Raw genomic sequence first — 23,399 nt, 5'->3', positions numbered from 1 at the left:
AGGTCAGGGTACCGTTTGGAAGCAGTTTCCATCAACGCAAAGCAAACTTTACCCTTTAGTTTACGATAAGCACCGTAGCAGCTTGAATTATTTGCCTTGCGAGGCGATCCACGTATTTTCCAAAGACCGTTAAGGAATGAGACCTTAACAACATTGTTTTGGAATGTTGTATATTTTATCTAGATTCAGTTTGCAAAGGATAGAAGTCAATTGAGAGCTTTTGTGAACGCGGCATTGAACCTCCAGGTTCCATAAGCCATAGGGTTAGTTCTATCTTTAAGGAGAAACTTTACCATAGATTTACTTTACAGAAGGAATTGGCAATCCTGATCTTTAGTTGGACACACTGATTGCAACGCAGCAAGTGGTACGACGAAGAGAGGAACGAAGTAGTTTAATGTTTAGGAAATATTTTGAAAAAAATTCGTACTATGAAAAATATACATTGCTTTTGTGTTTGGTTGATATTATGAAATTTACGAAATAGTCTGTTGAAGTTGAAAAGTGATGTGTATGTGAGTGTTAGTGCCTTTGAAAGATAATTGTAACACGTTTATCATACATGTTGGAACAATCTCATAACGTTAAAGCTCTTCTAAAACAATAAAACGAATTAGAATATATAGTTCTAAATTCTGTGGATAATAGGGAATAGAAGATGGACACCTTCTCGAAGAGAGATCATCTTCCTTTGTACCTGACGCGTTCGATTCCCGGAAGACAACGGAAGAGTTTGTGGAGGGTAAGACGGTTGATCATAAAGAATATATTTTGCTGTTAACGAAGCCGGTTGAAAACATCAGAAATATTTAGGATTTTGAAAAATTAAAATTACTATCACAAATTCACAATGCAGCCTGCTCTAGTTTTATATAGTTTTGGGTCGACCTAGTTTTGATTTCACTAAAATCTGAAAATACATAAAATAGTGCAAGGGTATGAAACGCATCGTTCCAAGTGTGTCAACAGGAGATTCGGAAGAAGGAGGGGGGGGGGGGGGCGAATTGACCAAGTAAAAATAATATTGATTCTAACCGCTTGTTGATCTTTACCATCAAGGATGCAGTTCGTTACAATCGTATGTATTTCAAGGACATTGATGAAACAGGTAATTTTTCTGGTTCGTGCTTCAATATGTGCCTGTCAAAATTAATTGTCTGGTAGCAGAAATATCCAAATAAATTATAAATAATGATAAAGAAATTTGAAATTTAAGAATACTGTGGGTAGATACTTTCTAGTATTAGGATAGTTTGTTCGTTGAAGTCTGTAATACTTCATAGCGCTGGAAAATTTATGATCTTTTTTTTTTTAACATATCATTACTGTATTATTTGATTTCTAATTCCACTTTTTAAAAGCTAAAAGAAATCCATTCTGTTCCAAACTGCACCCAAATCAGTTACCAATATCTTCCCATCTTCGATTATAGTATCTGTGGTGAGCAACATATCGAGTGTCCCATCTTTATGTTATGCTTCATGAATATTCTTACAAATGTCTGGAAAATGTTTTGTAATATTTGGTCATTCGTTAATGAAAACATGCAGCAGTAGATTATTTTTTTCAACGCATTATCTAATAATGGAAAAACTTAGAAAATTAAATAGAAGTATAAGTAATAATGATAAGTATAATAAATTGCCAGCGGTGAACGAGTTTTCTCACCTTCACACAACGACAGAAATTGTAAGTTTATGTTCTCTCACATGATCAGTATTTGTTTTGCATTGATTCCGTTTGCCTTTGTTAGATTGTAAAAGGCTGCTGGTTATACCTGAATCTTTTGGCGTTAACTCCAAAACTATCCTTATCTAATTCCGTCCAGGTTAAATTTGAAGACACCGCTTGAAATAATTGTTGAAAGATAACAATTTCACTTATCTCTATATACATTTGCAAGACATATGCAATGGGCGATATAACAATACTCCGTTCGGCAAAGATGAAGTTGAGTGTGGTCACCAGAAGTAATTCTTTAAAAGATTAAATTATTTTATGAATTATTTTTTTATAGTCTTTTAGGAAATAGGGTAACTGCCGCAGGCGACGGTCCTGAAATACGAAATTTACGGAGAAATGAACAGAATCAGACGAAATATCAGCGTGAAAATAACAAAAAAGGCAATAGAACTCATCAGTGTAGCGCGATCAATTAGGAGGGAAACCAAGTTAAGTTCTGCGTTATATGATCTTCCGTATTGATGCTATATTAGGTAACCAGGCAATAGAACATAATATGGCACTCTTTCAGAGCAACTGCGGTGCTAACTTATCTAGGACGCGTATGTTGCAGTAATGGAGAGAAATAGAGAAATGTAGAGCAAAACCTAATAAGAGGGGAGTTGCAAGTGAAATAGAGCAAAATTTTGGGTGCTATCCCATTTGACAAGGTCATAAATTTGTAAAAGCCACAAAAGAAATATGTTACGTGATTTCACAATATAATTCTACAACTAATCAAAATATATCGGGTCTTAACTCTTACATGTATACAAAGGTAGAAATATGAAATGGAAAGTGTGCTCTTACCACGTAATACTCGATAAGACAAGATGATGAAGTGTTGTGAAGCCAGTGTACAAATTGATTATAGAAGTGTCACCTAACTCTGACACAGACAAGTCATGTGTTTTATGCCATATAAGCTGTTTTTTCACTTCTCGTTTATTGTATGCCCACCGTTGCTGACGCGCCTGCTCCCCGCTTAACTCCTGCTTTTACTCGACTAGGTATTATTCGTGCTTTTTAGTGGCCACCTTGCACGAATGGTTTTGTGTTTTATGCACTGCAGTTTTCATGCCATACGTGCACACACTTAATTATACTAGGACTCCCAAAGTCAATGTGCTCCCATTATGCAACTATTCCCCTAAGATACGCTTTCTAAGGCAGTAAGAGTGAATTTCTTGCTAAGAAAGGTTCAGATTTCGTGAATATTTCTATATGCATAACCTTGTGTGGCTACCTAGTACACGAAAGAAGTATTCGTTTCATAATTTTTGATATCCCAGGGACGTATTTGAGGGGTGCTTCACCTCTCAAGCACCTTCTAAAGGTTTATTCGCATAATTTTAGTGGGATGTTCTTTTATATTGCTGGTTAGAAACATGCGAAGGTTTTGTTCATTTTTGTCGTTATTTCTGAATAGTGCGTAGTTTGCAATACTTAACAGTTGGGAGATACAGATAAATGTTATCTAGTGAAGAGAAAAAAAAGTGAAAATAAGAAATGTTTGTGATTAACAGTTACGAGTGAACAATGGAAGTGGAATAGTATTAATTCTAGGTAAGCTATATTAAACTAATAACCAGAAACTTTAGACGTTTTTTCAAGTGAATATACTTTCAGATGATCTATAAATAAGCTATTTTTGTAATGTCGTTGTTGTGTTGGACCATCTTGACCTCAAATTGTTATTGAATTGTTATGTTATCAAATTGTTAAAATGTGTCAGTGCAAAATGGCCTCGTGCTGTATCTGAAACCTGTTATAAATAAATAACAAATAAGCAATAACACAACGTTGAAAACTAGTTCATATGGATCTAATACGGGGCCATCATCTGCGGAAGATTAGCCTGGAAGATGGGCGGCATGACGATACTACACTTAGCTCATGTAAAGTTCATGGGGACGACTAGATATAATTGGTGAAAAGTTTTTTTTTCACGAATTATCTTCTTATACTTCTAGAAGTTATTTGCAGTGAGGACAAATTCATTCCTCCGTATGTACAGGTGAAATTGAGGGTAGACAGCGATTGTAAATATATGTCTAGAAAGAGGCAAGTGAGGAATTCACGCAGCAGTCTATGCTAGGTGGTCACTACAAACTAATTTGTATCTGTTCTGGTTGAGTGCATTGCGAAGCTGGACGGCCTGCGCGCAGATATATCTGTAGAAGCAGGCGCCTTAGCGCCGGTATATATTGGCACAAAGGAAGACTAATGCGAAAAACACAACGTCAGTACAATCTAACTTTCCCTTTGCAAAGTGCTAATGAACTACTTATGGATGGGCTACATATTCTCTGGCTACATAAGAAGTTTATACATTACTCTTCCTTTATGAATTAATAAATTTTATCTGTCAATATTCCAAATAACTAACTCTGCATTCTTAATCTGTACAAAACCTATATATATATATATTTAGCTTATGCGAAACTTGCTACATTTACCGTCCAAAGCATTACAATTAATATGTCAAGCATGGCGCATTCCGCCAGGACTTCGGCATCACTTGTTTCCATTGGGTTTCAAAGAAACGAACTGTGTGGACCTGACAACCTGTTTTGGGTTGATTTATAAATGTAATGAAAGAGCAAACGGGTCACAAACATGGAAGATAAGGAAACGTATATGCAAAAGTTTATTTCTGGCAAATATGTCTTTTCATGCAGCAGTGTTAAATTTTGCAAAATTGAAATTCTTTACACAACCAGACACTCTAATTTACGTAATTCTGTCCTTAAATGAGACTAAAGTCATATCGTAGAGAGTTCGTACAGAATATCTGCTGCAAAAGCAAGTAGTAACTGTCTGAAAGTTTAGACACAATAAACACCTGAACTATTTGTGGCGAGCAAATAAATTGAACTTTAAGGTAGTGAAAGCTGTGACTGGATTTCAGTAAGGAAAATGTAGTAGACGAATCAGTTTTTCTGAAACAACTTAACCTGACTTAATGAAAATCACAGAATAATTTAAAACATTGTGGTAAATGGCGTTATTGTTTACCAAACACTTATTCACAAATGACTGAACTAACTATTTTTGATTTTTAACTTAAAATTATGAAGATGTACACTTGGTTTATAAGAAAAATATTTCTTGAATCACGTGATATAGAATAGATATCGTTCTCATGTGTGATATTTTTATCCCTCGCCTCAAGCCGTCTTCAGGTTGAATTATTTCTTTTTTACTATTTTAGTATAGTTTGAAGTTTTGTACAAGTGTTATATTTAAACCCTAGACTTTGAGTAAGATCGAACTTTGCGAAATTCAGTCCTCTAGGGATAAATGTTTTTTCTCAGTTGACCAGATCTTTGAAACTTAACTATTGGCATGTGAAATTTTGCACAAATGTTCTTCTTGTACCGCAAACTGTTGGACAGGATTGTATTTTGTAAAATGTAACCCGTGGCGAGGACAAAGTAGATTTATCCCCGCTTTTTACCACCTTTTCGAAACCGTTGAGTGGAGTTTAAAGTTTGGACAAATGTTATTGAAGTTTATCCTACAAATGAAACAAGGCTTAACGAAGTGTAAGGTCTTTCAACTTTTCCCCGTCGTACTTTAGGTTTACGAAACCTTTCTGGTTGGAACCTGGATTTTTTTTTATAAATGTTTTTCATGAACTCTACGCTCTGTCGATAATACGAGGATTTACAAAAAGCGATACCTGAAGAGGTAAGGGACTTGACCATATTTTCCCTGTTCACCAGATCCCCAAAGCTGGACGCTGAAACTCGAAATATTGTACAAATGTTTTCTTTTAACGTTGGACGTAGAGAAGACGAGATTTTGCCAAATGTATCCTCTAAGAAGAAAGGGTTTTGAAATTAGTGCATATATGCCTCTTAAGCCTTAGGTTATTGATAATGTGTTCCGCCAGCCTAGGACATTACTTACATGGTTGCTTCTAAAAAAATCAAATTTGGAAGAAGTCATCTATATGTGGAAAAGCTATTTTAAGTCAACAACTCTTCAATGTTACGAGAAAGTTCGTCAGCTCCTAAAATCAGTTAAAAAAATCCACCCCAACACGTGATGCTAAAATTGTGCAATTTCAAAAGTTTGCAAGAGAATCCTTGTTTGTTTGGTGTAAATTTGCTGATCCAAAGACGAATGCCAAAGTTAGAAGTGTCATTTCTTCTTAATCAAAGAACAAAAAGGGAAATGATCATAGGAGGAATAGACAAAAGTGAATCAAAACGACTTATAAAGCGGTATAAAAGAACCAAAATACGTGGAAATGAACATTTAAAACAAGTTGAACAAACTTTAAACGAGGACAAAGGAAATCTACACCAGGCAAGAGGGGTAACAAGTGCTAATGGAATTTTGCGCTTTTACATCGGAACGGAAAATCCGTCAATAGAGTTCAAGATTATGGTTTCCTATATAATGGATATTTATGCTTCTGTATGGTTCTATATTAAAAGTGAACCATCGTGCACATAAGGAGCTGAACATTTATGGAAACTTGTGTCATTTTCTAGATTTATGAATTCAAATACTAAATCAATCATAGATCCAGGGATAATACGAAATGCATGGTTTAGTCATCCAGAGAATTTACTTCTGGCAATGATATCGGACACAGATGCGAACATAAGAAGGCTCGGTTGGAGAAGAATTTTGAAAGTAAGAACATTATCCTTACCTGTCAATGTGAGAGAATTTAAAGTTCCTGAGATCAAATTAGACGCGAAAACCTACATTGATATGATGAACTTGTCTGAGTGTGTCTTGACGGAGCCACTACTAACACAACACCTAAGCAAAGATGAGCTCCAACATAACATAAAAATTGCCACAGTTGCAAGTGAATAGCTAACAAATATTTCTTGCTACTCAATCAGTAGAGCACATGATAAAATTAGTGACAGAAAAGGTTAGCTCTGTGTGGGGTACAGACGCTCACCATAGAATTATTTTGGCAACTTCAAAATCTCGGAAGCGGATACCACAGTTCACAAAGAAATCAGAATGCAAATTAAGAATGAGTAGCTGAACGTAAATATTAGACAACATTTGAGAACCAGTAATCAGCAACTACAAAATTAAAGATAAGCCCAGGAGCGGGAGGGAGGGAGGAACTCGAACTGCATCGTGATGAGTTCTAGGTTATTTTTAATGTAATAAATTTACTTGGAAGTGAGCTAAGTGCTGCAGGAACTACAATGTTGTATCTCAGCGAGTTTTCTGCAAGTTTAAAAAAATGTACATTTGCCAAATGTATGAAAACTTGAATACATTTCATTTTATTGATTTTTGACTCCATTGTCTCTGATACTTGACAGAAAAATAACTAACATGTGTAATGTTTTTTTTTTAAAAAAAAAATTACAAATATACATTAATACACAAGGTCATTGACTTTTCCCCCCACAGTTCAGAGGGATGGTGGCAACTCAAAAAATTAAAATAGAGTCTTGAGATCTTTTTACATTATATTGGGACTATCTGGAGAACAATTATTACTACGAAAGTGGAACATAGTGTATAGTAATATTTCATTTAGTATCTTTAAAAAAAGTGATTTCATCATTTTTTAAAAAAGTTTTAAACCGATGGCGGCACCTCAAAAAATTGAGGTAGCGATTTGAAATTTTTTCTGTTTTATTAATCACATTTGGCCAAAATCGGCAACTAAGCGTAACAAGATTTCAGGGCTCATAGCGAGTCACTTTTTTAACAAGTTGGTCACTAAAAGTTACTTTTTTGGGAGGTAAAGTTACTTTTTCGCGTAACTTATGCTTTGCATTGGCAGTTTTCTAAAAAAAAAATATATATATATATATATATATATATAAAAATAAATGGAAAAAGGCAGAAACTTGTTACTCATTACTGTTCTGAAAGCTTCAGTACTTGCTGCCACATGTGAAACAGTCAGTTTTATTCTCACTTCAGCTTTTATTCTTTCTAAAGCACAGTGGATGGTTGGTAGATGGTTAAGCTCACAAGGTGGGGTTGAGAACCCTTCTGTCATAATCGTCTTTTAGTTTCTCTCGTAATAGTTAACGTTCCGCTCAATGTTGTGTGTGTGTGTGTTTGTGTGGTTCATCATGTTCGTCTTGTGTTATGCTTCTTGTATATTCTTGAGAGTAGGTGATGAATTTGAATATTTCATGGCTTTGAGAACTCTCAATGCAAGTTAAATATAATGTCTGGCATGAAGAAATTCGGAAATAGGCCAGAACTGGTTCCACTTACTCAGAAGCTTCTTACATATGCTAAGTCTGATTACCGTATCTACAAAGCATACTTAGAAAACATAAGAAAGGAGGAGCTCAAAAAGAAGAAGTAAAGAAGAAAAGATGGAACAAAACAACAAACAAAGAGAGAGATGATGGAGAAATTGACAAAGGAAAAAAGGGGCATGATGAGATTTTGGTCACTTTTCAACTATTTACAAGAGACCAGACCACTATGAACCCTGAGATTTCGAAAATAACGTTTTTTCGATAGTCCCTATTATACATGTTACTCTGGTATTTGTAGTTAATTCGTCTTGTTGGCCTTGAACTTAACAGTGTTCCTGTACCAAGTCTAATTCAGATATAATATACAAGGTGTCTCAGAAGTCCCCTGACATAGGGTAACTGTCATTATCCGAGTTACAACAAAATGTACGAGGGAAGACCGTCTCCAAATATGACGTTTTCAATCTATAGTGAAGGAATTTTTTAAATCGGATGAGCCGTTCGGGCGGCCAATGCTATATAAAAATGCAACGTTGCCATTTACCTGGATCCACAACATAAGTGAATGAAGTTACTGTCTGTTATGCTAATGTGTCGATGGCAGCCCCCATTTCAAACATGCCCCTGTTCATACTCTTACAAAATTTGTCCACCTCCTGTCCCATCTTTTCATCCTCCCCAACGGTACTAACGGTGGCTGAACATGGATTTGAACGGCATCGGAAGTATCGCTATCAGGGTTTGAAAAAAAGACTTCCCAACTTTCCAAAAGACTTCCCAACACAGCAGATCCCATATGGGTTTTTTCGGGCTTTTTTTTTCTCGAAATATTTCAATGTCTTTGGGGTAAAAGTGTTAAAATGTGACTTATACTTCAAGATTGTGATTGTCACAACTTCATCAATTTTGTACTCATTGCTGTTTTGAAAAAGTGGCCGCCGTTTTAAACTTTTACATTCGATAACCGAGAAAATCTATACGCATATTTAGAATTTCTAGTGCTTCTACCCTCAAAATTTCAACTTAAAAGTATGAGCTCCCTCGTGGCTAAGCGGTTAGCGTACGCGCCTTTGGCGTGGGAGACCCGGGTTCGATTCCCGGCGGGAGCTCATGTGGTTCGGATTCCACGTTAATCAGTAGGTCCACGTCTCATATAGCCTCGCTGCTGAAAGGGACGCTAAACTAAAATCAACTCAACTCAACTTAAGTCCGAAAACTACACCTTGTAGCGTTGATAGACTCAATATTGAAAAAGGAAAAAAAAAGGAATAGAAAAAGAAAGAGCCGCGGTGGCTTAGTGGTAGAGCGTTCACCCCCCGTTGCATGGGGTCCCTGTTTCGATCTCAGCTCGCGCCAAATAATCTTTGTGGTGGACAAACACCGTGTGCGTGGGTTTTTTCGGGATTCTTCCACTTTCTTCATTCCACCATTTCTTTCATTCATCATCATCACCGTCTCCTTTAGCTTAACCGGCATAATCGTTGGACGTAAAACTTGAAGATTTCATTTTCTATTTTGAAAAATGTTTGCCATTTTGAAATTTTAAGTTGGATCACCGCCAAAATATATACAGCTAATTTAGTGTCTTGTTCTTCTACTCTGAAAATTTAAACTTGAAAGACCTAAAGTTGTACTCTGTAGTTTGTGTGGTACAAGCAGACAAGCAAACAAATGTAGATCGGATCATACCAGGAGCCTCTGTTACGTTTGCCAAATACGAATACAAAATATATTGATTTGAAACAAAGATATAGTTCATGTTTTATAACATAAATGTTTCAAAATGTCTTATGTGAGTCATCGAGCTCTAAAACGGCTCTTGTCAACTTACAGAAAATCCCAGAAAACCGAGAAAAACTGTAGGATCGATGCATTTTGTAGAACTAGAAATATTTGAGAATGTTCAGGTTTATCACATGAACACATAGAAGTATTCCCAGTTCTATAAAATATGAAATATCCTACGTTTTTTTTTTTTTTTTATCTCACTTAAAGGAGTTCGCGATCTTCGTTTGCTTTGATTTCATTGTTTCTACACGGTCAACAAAATCTTCAATTTCATTTATTGCGTAAAAATATGTCATTAATAATATTTGGTTGATATTAAGTATATCGTCTTGGATTTCCAGCTATTTCGGAAGCTTAAGATGAGTTTGGCCAGAAGTTGCATTAACCAATATTTTGATATCACAAAAAGTTCATAACTGTCAAATACTTATTCATAGATTTTATTCCCGTGATACCTGTTAATATGATGCAAATTGGGATCGTTGGTATTGGTTGAGCAGATTGCTTTTGGGCATTCAACCTTTACGGTTACAGTATGGATAAGTGTACGGTACATGGAAGTTGGGGACCGTACACTTCATTGGGTACAACTGTAAGAAATTCTAATGGAATAGTGCCCGATGTTTTTATGTTATTTTCATGTACTTACATATTTTCTTTTTATAGGTGATGCTTTTTGGTGAGGCATTTACTTGTTATGGTATACATTCATAGATAAATCAGAATCTAGAATTTTGTCGCAGGCGCGGGGCTCAGTGGTAGAGCGTTCACCTCCAGTGCTTGGGGTCTCTGGGTCGATCCCAGCTCGCGCCGTGTGGATTGTGTGGTGGACAAACACCATGCTCGTTGGTTTTCTCGGGGTTCTCCCATTTCCTCCCACTTTCTTCATTCCACCATTTCATTCATTTATCATTATCACCGTCTCCTTTAGCCTAACCAGCATAATCGTGGGACGTTAAACTTAAGGATTTCATTTCATTTTTTTTTTCTAGAATTTTGTCTAATTGTTATGCTGTCGATGCCAGTATGACTGGATATTAGAAAGACTAGTTCTTGTTTCCAAGCCTTCGTTCCTCTGTACACTATAGATGAAAATCATCCTTAATTAAAATCTGGGCCTCCCACGCCAAAGACGCGTACGCAAACCGCTTAGACACAAAGGAGCTCTCCATCAAATTCAAAAGGCTATTTTTCCACGTAATGAATTAATCAGAAAGCAGCAGATATTCCTGCAACACGAACTACCTGGGAATTGAATTACAGAAGCATTCAATAACTTGAATATATCAAAGAGGCCGCAGTGGCTCAGTGGCAGTGCACCTCTGGTGCATGGGGTCCTTGGTTTGATCCCAGCTCGCTCCAAGTGAACTTTGTGGTGGACAAACACCGTGCGCGTAGGTTTTCTCGGGGTTCTCCTATTTTCTCGCGTTTCCTCCTATTTTCTTCATTCATCGTTTCATTCATTTTTCATCATCACCGTCTTCTTTAGCCTAGCCGGCACGTAAAACTTAAATACATCATTTCATTTTCGAATATATGAACAGGTAGAAAATTGGGAAACCTGTTTAATACCATTCATACCTTGTATTCACAATTTCGGATGAGGCGAGTTTTGTATTTGCCGAACGCTCTTCAGGTAAATTATTTCAAGAGTGTATATTCTTCCTTTGTTCTAAGCCAATGTATTGAATACATATATGCCGAAGTATGGAATACATTTTTTATTTTTATATATACACACTGTACATTCTTGTTAACAAGTAGAAGGATTTTAACTTCATATAATCTGTATTTCGTTTCAGTGGTGGTTACAGCTCTCTCGATTCCAGCGGACGTTAATTTACGTGGGTACCTTGTTGATGTTTCTAACAGCTGCGTACTTTCTGCCTGGTTACAGAATAAATGTTGCTCCCCGTGCACAGAATAAGGTAGATGAAGTGCCGTTTGTTCAACCAACGTCATCTGAGGTAAGTGCAACAGCAATTTTTGAATTATTAAACTTTCTTACACATAAGGCTTTTTTTTTTTTTTTGCGGTATTTAGTACCGCAGCTTTTTTTCTGAAGCCTTAAAAAATTGCATTTTGTGGCTGTTTCTTTTTATTTGTATTTATGAAATGTATTTATCAATTTAAATCGGTTTGGAGATGAATAAGAGTACCGTACATTACATGGATTTAAAAAAGTAATAGATGTATTATATATCTGGCAATAAAACCTTCCATTTGTTTATATTGTGACACTTGTCTGAATAACAAACGAGAATTTGTAGAGGACTGGCGCATTTATGGTGAATACGGGTACCTATTTCTCTAATAGCTCAGTGATAGAGTGCTCACCTCTTGTGCGAGGAATCCATGGTTTGATCCCTGTCCACTCGAGTTTGTGGTGGACATCATGTCCTTGGGTTTTCTCGAGGCTCTGTCGTTTCCTCCCACATTCACTTTCCAGAAAAATAGTGCTGCTTACACTTGTTTTTAAGCCTTTTTTGCTAAATTTATGATATAGCTTAAATGCTTGGTACAAAATGTTGATTATGTCTCCTTGAGCTGACCATGGGACTTTAAACTGAAAAATTATTATTAATATTATTATCATTATTATTATTTAGCAAAATGGATCAGAGGAAGTACCGTTTAACTTTTTATTTAAAATGACTGTGAAGGTATACCATGTGCATTAGACGACATTGATTCTTTTGGTATGTTTCCGGTGATTTCTGAGGGAACATGATTATCGGTAGAGTTAGGAATTTTAGGTGAAAATTTTGGTTAAAGAGATGCAAAATTTTGGAAAAATGGTGTAAATTTCAAATATTAATATTCATACAAACAGTACCAAAACAAATTACGTTATATGTAAGAACTCAAAATTCACTGATATGTTAAAACTATCTCTAAAACAAGTCCCAGAATATAATGTTGTTTAAGTCACAAGTGCAGAAAACTATTAAAACAGATAACATTTAACATTTCAATGTTTATTACTGTAAGACTGCATTTCCAGTCACTAAGTAAGGCTCGGGGCTATATAGTTTGCGTATGTGCCTCCGGCATGGGAGACCTATGTTCGATTTTCGGTTGGAGTTCATGTGGTTTGGATCACAAAAACGTGATTATATACAGAGTGTTTTAAAACAACACGGACAACATTTAGGAGATGGTTACTGACACCAAGAGAAGAAGTAGAGACCAACCTGGGTGCAGAAATCCGTCATTTCAGAATTATAGGCTGCCGGAAACATGATAAAGTTTGCAACACTGTTGAAAATAGCGTATTTGTGGAAAAAAGTTAAAATGATTGTAGTTTTCCTTCTCTTTTATAGCATTAAGCAAGGTGTCTATCGATCGTGAAAGTCAAGAAATTTAGCTTTTGGATCTTTTTTAATATCTGTACAAATATAAATATAGACTGGGAAATGTTGTTCTATAAAACGTCAGAATTCACCACAAGAAATGTCTATGGTCGGTTTTAGGTGCTACCAAATTGCACGCGAAGCACGCTCCTATCGAATGCATGAAAATTCGGCCCAATCCACACCCAAATTCGCTCTTGAGCATGTTACTAAATGTTATGGTTTGGGAAAGAAAAGATCACGAAATTTCATTTTGGAATTTTGGTAGACAGCCTGCTAAAGCAATAGCTGTTAGTAGCTGTAATTACAAGAAGTTCTCGCAATTTCATGATTTAAGCAGTGTTGCAAACTTCGACAGTGTTTATCATATCTCCGGAATGGTTTCAGATATCGAAATGCTGTAAGTGGTAAAATAATTTACACATACATTACAAACCATACAGGTAACTAGATGTAATACTTATCTAAGCATTTGTTCGAAATAAAGCCTTTCAAAACATAAATAAAACTAGCTGAACCTGCGCTCTTTACACAGCGCATCATTCTTATATGAACATGAATCTCCTTGGTATTCCTCACATCGGTACATGTCCCTTTGCAGACACAAATGAAAGAAGTCTTGGTAAAAGTCGGCACGAGATACTGTAAAGCGGAGATTTTTTTCGATTACTTTTTCAATATCTCGTACTGTTTGCAAGATTTGAGCCTACTTCCGGTTGCAGTTTTTAATTTATGTATTATCTGTGTTTTCTTTCTTCTTGCATATAGTATGTAATAAGCAAATACATAAACTAAGTAACTCTATGGCGTATGGAACCGGGAGGTTCAATGCCGCGTTCACAATAGATCTCCACTGACTTCTATCCTTAACCAATTGGATCCAGTTTCTACTTTGTATTCCTATCTCTGCGAGACCCATCTTAATATTGTCCTCCCATCTGCGCCTACATCTTCCTAATGGTCGTTTTCCGGCTGGTCTTCCAGTTAAGATTTTGAAAGCGTTCGTTCTTTCTTCCATCCTGGCTACATGACCTGCCCACCTGAGCCTCCTAGATTTGATGACCCTAACAATGTTGGATAAACCGTTAAAGATTATGTAGTTCCTCGTTATGAAGATCCCGCCATTCCCTATTCCGGTTTCTCTTGGGTCCGAATATTCGTCTCAGGATCTTGTTCTCAAATACTTTCAATCTATGTTCTTCGTTCCGATTAAGAGACCATATTTCGCAACCATACAGAACAACAGGCATGATTATCGTTTTATACATTTTAAAATAAGCTAATACATTACACATACAATCAATTATAATGTCAGTGATATATGGTGGTCATTGAGCAAAACACTCCAAACAATAAAGATTCAACTTAGACTGGAGAAATGGTTATCTTTCCTTTTTCATTATAATTTGGCCATGAAACAAACATCTGAGAGATATGCAGCCCCTATATACAATTATATGGTGTTGGAATGTGTAATAGGTAGGATATGATGCTTCAGTTTTTTATAATTTCAACGCTTCCAGTGTACCCGTAAAAATGTAATAAATAAGTGATGGCCATGTTCTTTTAAATATTGAGTTAGAACTGGACAATCTACACAGAACTTGCAATCGATCAGTGAAAACGTCATCTTTCTAGAGCCTGTAGTTTCCGAGATCTCACTGTCGAAAGGATTGGCCACAAACATATAAACGTCCACAAACGTATAGTTTAAAAGAACTCCAAAGATGGCAGCACAGTTCAGTTGCATTTATTTCGGAGAAGGCTTATTAAAATGCAAAGGTTTTGAATAATAATTTAAAAGGATAAACTTTGTGAAAAAGATCTCTTTAAGTAATTTATTTAAATACCCTTTTTAAAAATATTTGTCTTTGTTATAAACATGAAATCACAAATAACCGTAATTCAAAGGTTTGAAAGTTAAAGTTATAGGTTAGAGCTCAGTCGCTGTTAATTGCTATTGTAGCATTTTAATAGATAGATTTTCAAGCCCTTGTAACTTCGTTCGTATTCATTCGAAATAAGTCATACCATGACCATATCCAGCGCTAAGGTACTTTAGATGTACATTATCTCGTCCATTTTGGATTTTCTTGATACTGCAACATCCTTAGTTTGCAGCAGTGAATAATAAAAGTGGTATTTTAAGTTTTCGTTTGACATGTTCATTTGAAATATATATAGTAATCTGACGTAGTGTCCTTAAAAATATATAAGTTTATATTGGGTTGGCAACACTGCATGTTGTGTGTTTCTGTTCAATATATGCGAAGATGCCCCCTCGTTGTGATTGCTTCATGCAAAGTTTCGCTTTTCTTTCTCCGTTATAGCGGATGATAAAGATAAATTGTATTGTGCACGGTTAACAATGCTTGGGAGGTGAATCTACTAATAGAAACAAGAAAAAAATGACAGTACACATTTCCTCGAAATCTCTTGAGAATTATAGGCTGCCGAAAGCGTGGGAGAATTAACTTTAGAGGTGAATATGTCCAAAACTAATAGCCATTGAGCTGAAGCGGCATGTTATTGTTTTAGACTTGTGGTGTTCTCTATCCAAAAATACATGGTTCAGAAACTTTTAGCGGCAATGCAAAGGATTCTTCCACAGAAAATGAGGGATTCCCGGATATTTCGTTAGGATAAGTGGGTCCTATTCATGACGTATGGAACGGCGTCCCAGCAAATAACAAAAATTCGTTGATAGAACATCGATATCGTGATCAGAATCAAGATGATGAAGGTTTTTGGTGTGTTGTGCGTGGTTGCATAATGACAGAAGGGAATGATTGTAGTTGATAAAATTAAATTAAACGAAATCTTCAGATGAATGTCTCACGATCATACCCTGTGGGCTAAAGCAGAAAGTTATTTACGATATTTAATGATTCTGAAAGAATTAGCGCAATGACGATGTGCGAGAAAATGGGAGTACTCTCTCCCCCCCCAAAAAATAAAATACGGACACGGTATTCTCCTATCATAATCCTGCTTGAGCTGGGTTTGAAAGTGGGACCTCTTGCACACTTCTACCACTTTCTCACCATACACTCCTTCCCCTTCTTCTCCGTAGCGGACAAAAGATTGTTGACAACGCATGGGAAGTGATGATTGTTATTATTCTGACTGTTGGCAGGTCCCTGGACTATTTTTTTCTTTCATTCTTTTTTTAAGGTTCGGGCTTGAAATGTTTCTTCCACGTTTCTCAGTCTTGAGCTATACTCTTTTAACTCCCAATATCATCTTCTATTTTTCAAATCTTCAATGAGTTGTGTTCTTCTGTGTTAGGTGATGACACGTGAAAACTGAACTGATTGTGTAACAAAAAGTTGAAGAGGGTGTGTGAAGGAAGTAGAGTTCTCGAAAAGCGTGGGCAAATGAACTTTCCAGATAGATAATGGCAGAGATGACAATACAGCAAAATAGCAGTAACAGGCGGCCCACAAAGGAACTAACGTGGCGATAGATTAAGCTCAGAACCCCTGGGATTTACTCTTGGTACGTCCCTGACTTGTATTTTCAAGTTACGTATCTCCTTGAGTTTTTAAAATTAACATCTTTAGGCTAAAGGAGCGGATGATTGAAGAATGGTTGAAAGAGTTAATGGAACGAGAGTTTGGTAGGAAATAGGAGAACTCCGAGAAAACCCACAAATAAGAGTTTACCAATACCCGCCTATAGAAATATCCAGTGGTTAGCACTACGTAGTATATGGATACGGGCAAATCAAATGTACAGGACGATGAGAGCACTGGTGTTACGAATTTACTAGCGTTAACCAATGAGGAGGTTGATCTGGATAAAACAATAAGAAATAGGGAAAGGATTGACGATTGCGTTTATTTTTACCATTGTACAGAAGGCACATAGACCATTCACTAGTGACACTTTTCAGTGTAGGTCGAGGATGGTTCACCAACGATTCCTCTACTGAGTAAAATGGTAAAAGATGCACCCTACCTGTCTCATGGCAGTGCAGACAATGAAAGAAGATTCTCTGCATCAAAAAATGCTCTTCCAGAGGAAAAGACACAGATGTCTTGTAGAACCTTAAACAGTATTCTGATATTCTCCATTGTACAAGCTTTGCATTCAGCAGACTTGAATCTGATTTAAACTACTCGCTGAGCAAAACAGTACTTTTATTGTAAGTATATACGTATTAACATGAAACAGTGTCGGCAACAGTTTAGATAGATCTAGATAAATAGATGGATTTTAGGTAGTGTCTGATGAGGCCAGGATGAATACTTGGCGAAACTGCTACATATTAATATTTTTTTACACTAAACTTTATGTTTTGCTCAGCGAGAAGTTTGAATCAAATTTAAGTATTCTGATGGTGAAAGATGCTTTGAAATTTTATAACAACATGCCCAATCTCTTCCAGTTTCCAAGAAAATGATGACCTTGGGTCAGAATACTCATAAGCATTACAAACGTTTCTGGAGAAACAGCGACTAACTCAGAAAAGAAGTTTCACACTTAGAGAAGAGAAAATGAAGTTTAAAAATGCAACAGAAAAAAGGTTGGAAAACGCTAGAGGTGCTAAGAACATAGAAGAAATTGAAAGCGAGCTTAACGAAAGAATGGAAAAGTACAGTGACACACAAGAACCTACCAATTCCCTGCTTATTGAAGCCACAGGTCAACTTCGGAAGGCTCTTAAAAAAGAGGGACTTGAATGAGACACAAATTGCTTTAGAGATGTTGGAAGGTGTCATGTCTTTGAAAGAAAAGGAATGCAAAGAGCACAAGGACATTCAGGCTCTTCCGAAAAGTGTTGAAAGAAAGATAAATTCTCTCATAACATCGTTCTTGAGTATACAGTTTTTTTAAAAAAAAAGAAGTAGTAAAATATCGCTAAGTGAAAATATTTTGTCTGTTTTTTGTTTCTGAGATGTATGTCCAATTACAGATGATGTAAATATATATTTGAGAAAACCAATCCCATCCAGTTCAGTAATCAACTGTACAGCGGAGTTGTCATTCAGCTTTTACAGATGTGTTGAAAAATCAAAAACACCTGTAAACGTTTGTCAAAATTGTAAGATTTGCGGGCTCCTTTATGAACTCGGGAAAACCGTAAGGGGCCGCCGCATGAGTTGACCCCATCTCAGGCCTAGAGAGAAGTGAATAATGTGCTGACAACTGCTACAAAATCCACGTAATGTGTTTCCTGAAACAGATTGTTACATGCGACGGAAAGTGGGTGTCTTTTCGAAATCTAAATGTGCAAAAACTGGTTGAGCAGCCTCCAGCTTCCAGCACCGGACGTTACACAGGGTTATTCAAGTAGAAGGTCACGCTTTTTGCGTGGTAGAACTATGAGGAAGTAATTCGCTTGAAATTCGTTCCTAACGATCGTATCATCAATGCCGACCTTTATTCCGAACAGTTGGAAGGAATGTATACTATCTATGTCAAAAATATCCTATATTTGTGAAGCGAAGGCGCGCTATGCTCCAACAGGACAACGCAAAACCACACTCGAAAAACGCAACTAAACATTCAAAAACTTGATGCCTTCGACCTGATGTCACACCTGGCATATAGTCCTGACCTTGCTCCGTTGGATTATTACCTGTTTCGGTTCGTGACGCACTTCCTGAAATCCATGACGCTTCACCAACGAGTGGGAGGTGAAAACATCAGTGACTTGACTTCTTTGCCTCTAGGGACATGACATGGGGTTGACATGGAGTTGAACTGAGAGGAAGGTGGTCCAACACGAGGGGCTATACTTGAAATGTTAACCTGTTTTCATTGTACTGTAATAAATATAGGTATATTGTCAGGGTGTTTATCGGTCACGAAATCAGAAAACTGTCATGAAAGTCAAGAAAAAGTCACGAAATGTAGCTTTTGGGTCACGATTTTATTTATTTGTACAAATAGAAGTACAGACTGGAAGATTTTGTTGTATAAAACGTCAAAATTCACCACCAAAATGTCTGTGGTCGGCTTTAGACGCTACCTGATAGCAAGCAAAATACACGCTTCTATCGCATAAATGAAAATTCGGCCTATTTCGTACCCAAATTCGCTCTTGAGAATGTTAAGAAATTTTATGGTTTGGTATTTAAAAAAAAAAAAAAAGTCACGAAATTATGTCCCTGATTGTGTACCAGAATATTGCAAGACTTACGACTAACCCTTGTAGATAAACACGGAATGGAGTTCATTCTTATTTCTTTAGAATAAAATATTTCCAACACTACGTATGGCTTGCTTTTTCTCTTAATGTTTATTAAATAGTATTCTGAAAAAATATATTAAAACTGTGATTAGTGGTATTACCTGCTTGACGAAGTAATATCTTGATTTTCAGGTTATAGCTATGCGAAGGGATGGCAGCAAGAAAGAATATCAAAAGAATGAAATTGAAGATACTATCAACGAACCACCTGATGTTCCCGAGATTCCGGCGAAGCAAGTCAATCTGCCTCCCAAGAAGGAGCTGTCTTTCAATTTTACAGGTAAGATGTTTTTTGTCACTTGCAAGAATATAATTTGTAAAGATAGTTGGAAAATCTGATCAAAGTAATTTATTAGAATATCATCCTTCTTAAGGTAAGATAAAACCATCCTAATGTCAGATTTGAGTTCGTCATAGGGTGCCTGACCTATCGAAAGAAGATATTAGGTACTACAAAGTCTATCATTTTTTTTTTATTGTTTACAATGCTAAAGATCAACAAAGAAGTGTGTTCAGCATCAGCTTTTATTTTTTCGTTATTTTTGTATTTTTGAAAAAGTAAACTAATATTTCGAGAGAGTAAATATTAAGGGAAGTTGCGTCATTGATGACTTCAAGCAATGTAAATAGATTAGGAGAGTGCATATCATTATGGGAAGTAAGGAAATTGAGTAACACTAAGCTTATTTATTTTGTCGTAGTGTATTAAGGTTCAGATTGAGAATACAACCTCAACTAGATTGGTAATAGAGGCATTCTGACTAATAAGGGTAAACTCAAGAATAGCTTGTTTCCTGAAAATGCGTCAGAACGGTCAAAATAATTCTCCATTTCTTTTGAAACTCTTTTCTATCGGAAAGGATAACGATTTCCACAAATTGGACGAGTCACGAGAACTGTCTGCCACAGAGCAGTTTGATATTGCTACTCGTGAAAACCTCAAATGTAATCTAGAAGCATTTAGATGGTACGTAACTTTGAGTTCATCAATTGTACCCGAATGCCTCATATATACCTTGTATTTTTTCACTTAACCGACTTAAAAGTCGTATTTTGTAGACGAAATCGTATTCCTTCGTGTAAGGTTAACTTCAGGAGGCATAAATATTATAGCATAAATATAGCGTTTTCGTGGGAAACTTGGGCAGGCCGCTTAAGAACTGTTACTTTTTTATTTTATTTTATTTATTTATTTATTTATTTTACTAAGATGTCACGCCTAATACAGATTTATAATATGCAGGTTTACCTAGTACAGATTTATAATATTCACCAATATGATTGTGTGCCTGAAAAACGAGTACTAATCTGTGCTAGGGTGGTCATTAGGCTGCAAGTATTCTGATTCAGTTTAGGACGAAGCTGCTAAAACTTCGCGGGAGTACGTCCATACGAATCAGGCACATTAGTGACGATGGATATGCTCGTAAGGGAAGACACAGGTGCAGAAGATATGCATCAAATTCGGCTAGGTGGTTACTACAAATCTAACATTGTGTCTATACCAATTCATGACTGAGCGAAGCTGGTGGGCCAGTGCTGAGTACATCGGCAGAGAGCAGGCACGTTAACCATGATGGATGTGGAAGAAGAAGAAAAGTGTGCAGAAACGTGCATCGTCTTCTTCTAGGTTGCTACTAAAAGTTATCTTTAGAGTAGAATTGTACCTTTTAACGCTATTTGTGTTTACGAATGACTTACGTATTTGTTGCGTACATAAATAACTTCCTTGAACATTATTATTAACACAATATTCTTTGGAAACTTAAATATGAAAACACTTGTGAAGAGTAATAAATAAAGTGGGGGATTATGTAGGCTTTCCTTATGTAGGATTTTACGTATACATTGTTTTTTTCTTCTTTTTTTACTTTACTTTAGTATTACTAACTCTACATGTATGTTGTCTGTATAAATTAACTTATGAAATATGCTTCCGTTGTCATATTACACATTTTAGTTGTAAATTGTGTAGGTGAAAAATTTCTAAGTCATCTGCAAACATACAAATAGCGTTAAACAGTACAATTTTGCTCTAAAGCTAGCTCACCTAACTCAAGTTGATGTATCTGTTTATAACTTGTCTCTGCCTTCACACATACCTACTATCGTTAACGCACTTGTGCCTGCCTCCGCTCTGACGTGCAGTCAACAGCATTGCCTTGCCATAAACCGGAAGATATACCTATAATATACTGTATATATATATATATATATATATATATATATATATATATATATATACAGGGTGTTAATGAACTATACCGACAAACTGTAAGAAGTGATTCCTTACATCAAAATAAGAGAAAAAGTTCATGTGGACTTATTGTCAAAAGTGCATAGTTTCAGAGCTGGGGCTGTCCAAAATCGCGAAAATGCCAAATTTCAGTAGGCCCTATTTCGAATTCCAGAAACTGTGGATAGTGGTCCTTATCAGTGTAAAGGAAGTCACGCATGCGCAATCCAAAAGTACATATTTTATTAATTTTCAGTGGGTGTGCAGACTATTCCATACAGGTTGAAATTCCCAGACATTCCATCACCCGAATTTTGAGATATGCTCTGACTTCATGATTGATCCAAAGTAGGCAAACGATAAGCCTTGATAACAGTGAACACAGAATCCTCTTGTGCGATGTCGGAAGTGTTAAGGATCGTCAGCAGCACAGTTTCTCGTACTCGGGAAAACGCATGCTGCAATATTTTCTTTCACGCTTATAAGTGAAGAAAACGTGAAATATACCGTGACGAAATACATCACATCACACATTATTCCGAACACCAAAAACATGGAGCTGCCCGTTCCTAACACTCCCGACTTACCTCCGAAGCATTAGATGTCAATTGTCAAGGCTTACCTTCTGCCTACTTTGGACCCTCCTTGAAATCAGGGTATATCTGAAAACTCTATTGAGAGCATATCTGAGAATTACATCCTGTAGGAAATACCCTGTATACCTATTGAAAATTGACGAAATATACACTTTTGGATTGTGTATGCGTAGCTTCCGTTACGCTGATAAGGACCACCATCTACAGTCTTTAGAATTCGAAATAGGGCCTACTGAAATTTGACTTTTTCGCGATTTTGGACAGCCCTAGCTCTAATAGTATGCGCTTTTCGCACTTTTCTCTTATTTTTATGTGATGAATCACCTCTTACAGTTTCTCGGTACAGTTCATTAACACCCTGTGTGTATATATATGTATGTATGTATGTATGTATGTATGTACCACTTAGCATAGGCTTGCGGTGCGACTGTTTGCACTTGTTTGCGTGCGTTCTTTCCGTCGCCAACGCGTTTGCTTCCTACAGTCACATTCCAGCTGCGCTCTTGAACCAAAATAGATGCAATGCTAGCTTGTAGTGACTACCTAGCATGAGGACAGGTTTCGTGCGTGGTTTGGGCATAAGTAATCGTTTTTGGAGCATCTCATTTTGTACACATTTTATAAATCTGTACGTACTTTATTATTACAAAACGTTTGTCTAGCATCGCATCATACATTGTACCGTACGAAATGTTGAACATGTACTACAGTGTTCGAAGATGGATTTGCTGGGTATTAAAAAATGCTCCTTCAACGACCGTGACATATTCGCTTGAATCTGTTACTTTGCGTCCAACACGTGGCAAATTTACAATGTTCACACGGCCCCTTTATAAAGTTAGCATCACCTGAAGATGTTGCTACGGCCCATACAGTCTTCCTCGTACACCGCAACATTTCCCTATGAATTTCACGTGGGTTTTCTCATTTGCCTACAAAAAACAACTACACCTCTCTGCTCTTCACAAGTAGACAATATAACACACCTGTTTGAATAACTGTCGACTGCAGTGTGAACTTTTTAAATTGTCTCCCTTTCAATTTTCACTTTCTAGAGCAGTATAATGTCGCGTAAAAAAAAAAAAATGTCCATTATATAGTAATCCAGCTTCTAAATTAAGTATAAGTGTACTTTTTTCATTCCTTTATCATTGTTCTTTGATCCTAGAAAAATTTTGGATGTATAATTTCTGGCATTTCTTGATAGTGAGTTTTGATTGATGTTAAATTGTTCAACATAATTTTAGAAATTTAAAATTCCAACTGCAGTAGAATTGAACAATACAGCTT

At 36.4% G+C, this 23,399-nt stretch overlaps 1 protein-coding gene across 1 annotated transcript in view; it reads left to right on the top strand.

Moving 5' to 3' along the window:
* Positions 1 to 352: 352 nt before the first annotated feature.
* The window catches only part of alpha-Man-Ib (alpha-Mannosidase class I b), a 71,738-nt gene continuing 48,691 nt past the window's right edge, over positions 353 to 23,399 (top strand). The window contains exons 1-3 of the mRNA XM_081744149.1: positions 353 to 742; positions 11,528 to 11,692; positions 19,410 to 19,557. Of these exons, the coding sequence (XP_081600275.1) occupies positions 659 to 742; positions 11,528 to 11,692; positions 19,410 to 19,557 (397 nt within the window). The 5' untranslated portion in view covers positions 353 to 658. The remainder of the gene's footprint in view (positions 743 to 11,527; positions 11,693 to 19,409; positions 19,558 to 23,399) is intronic.

This window comes from Thermobia domestica, chromosome 17, assembly GCF_964235325.1.
Source record: "Thermobia domestica chromosome 17, izTheDome1.hap1.1, whole genome shotgun sequence".
NCBI lineage: Eukaryota > Metazoa > Arthropoda > Insecta > Zygentoma > Lepismatidae > Thermobia > Thermobia domestica.
Note: the sequence above shows the minus strand (reverse complement) of the source record. Positions and strands in the feature narration are given on the sequence as shown.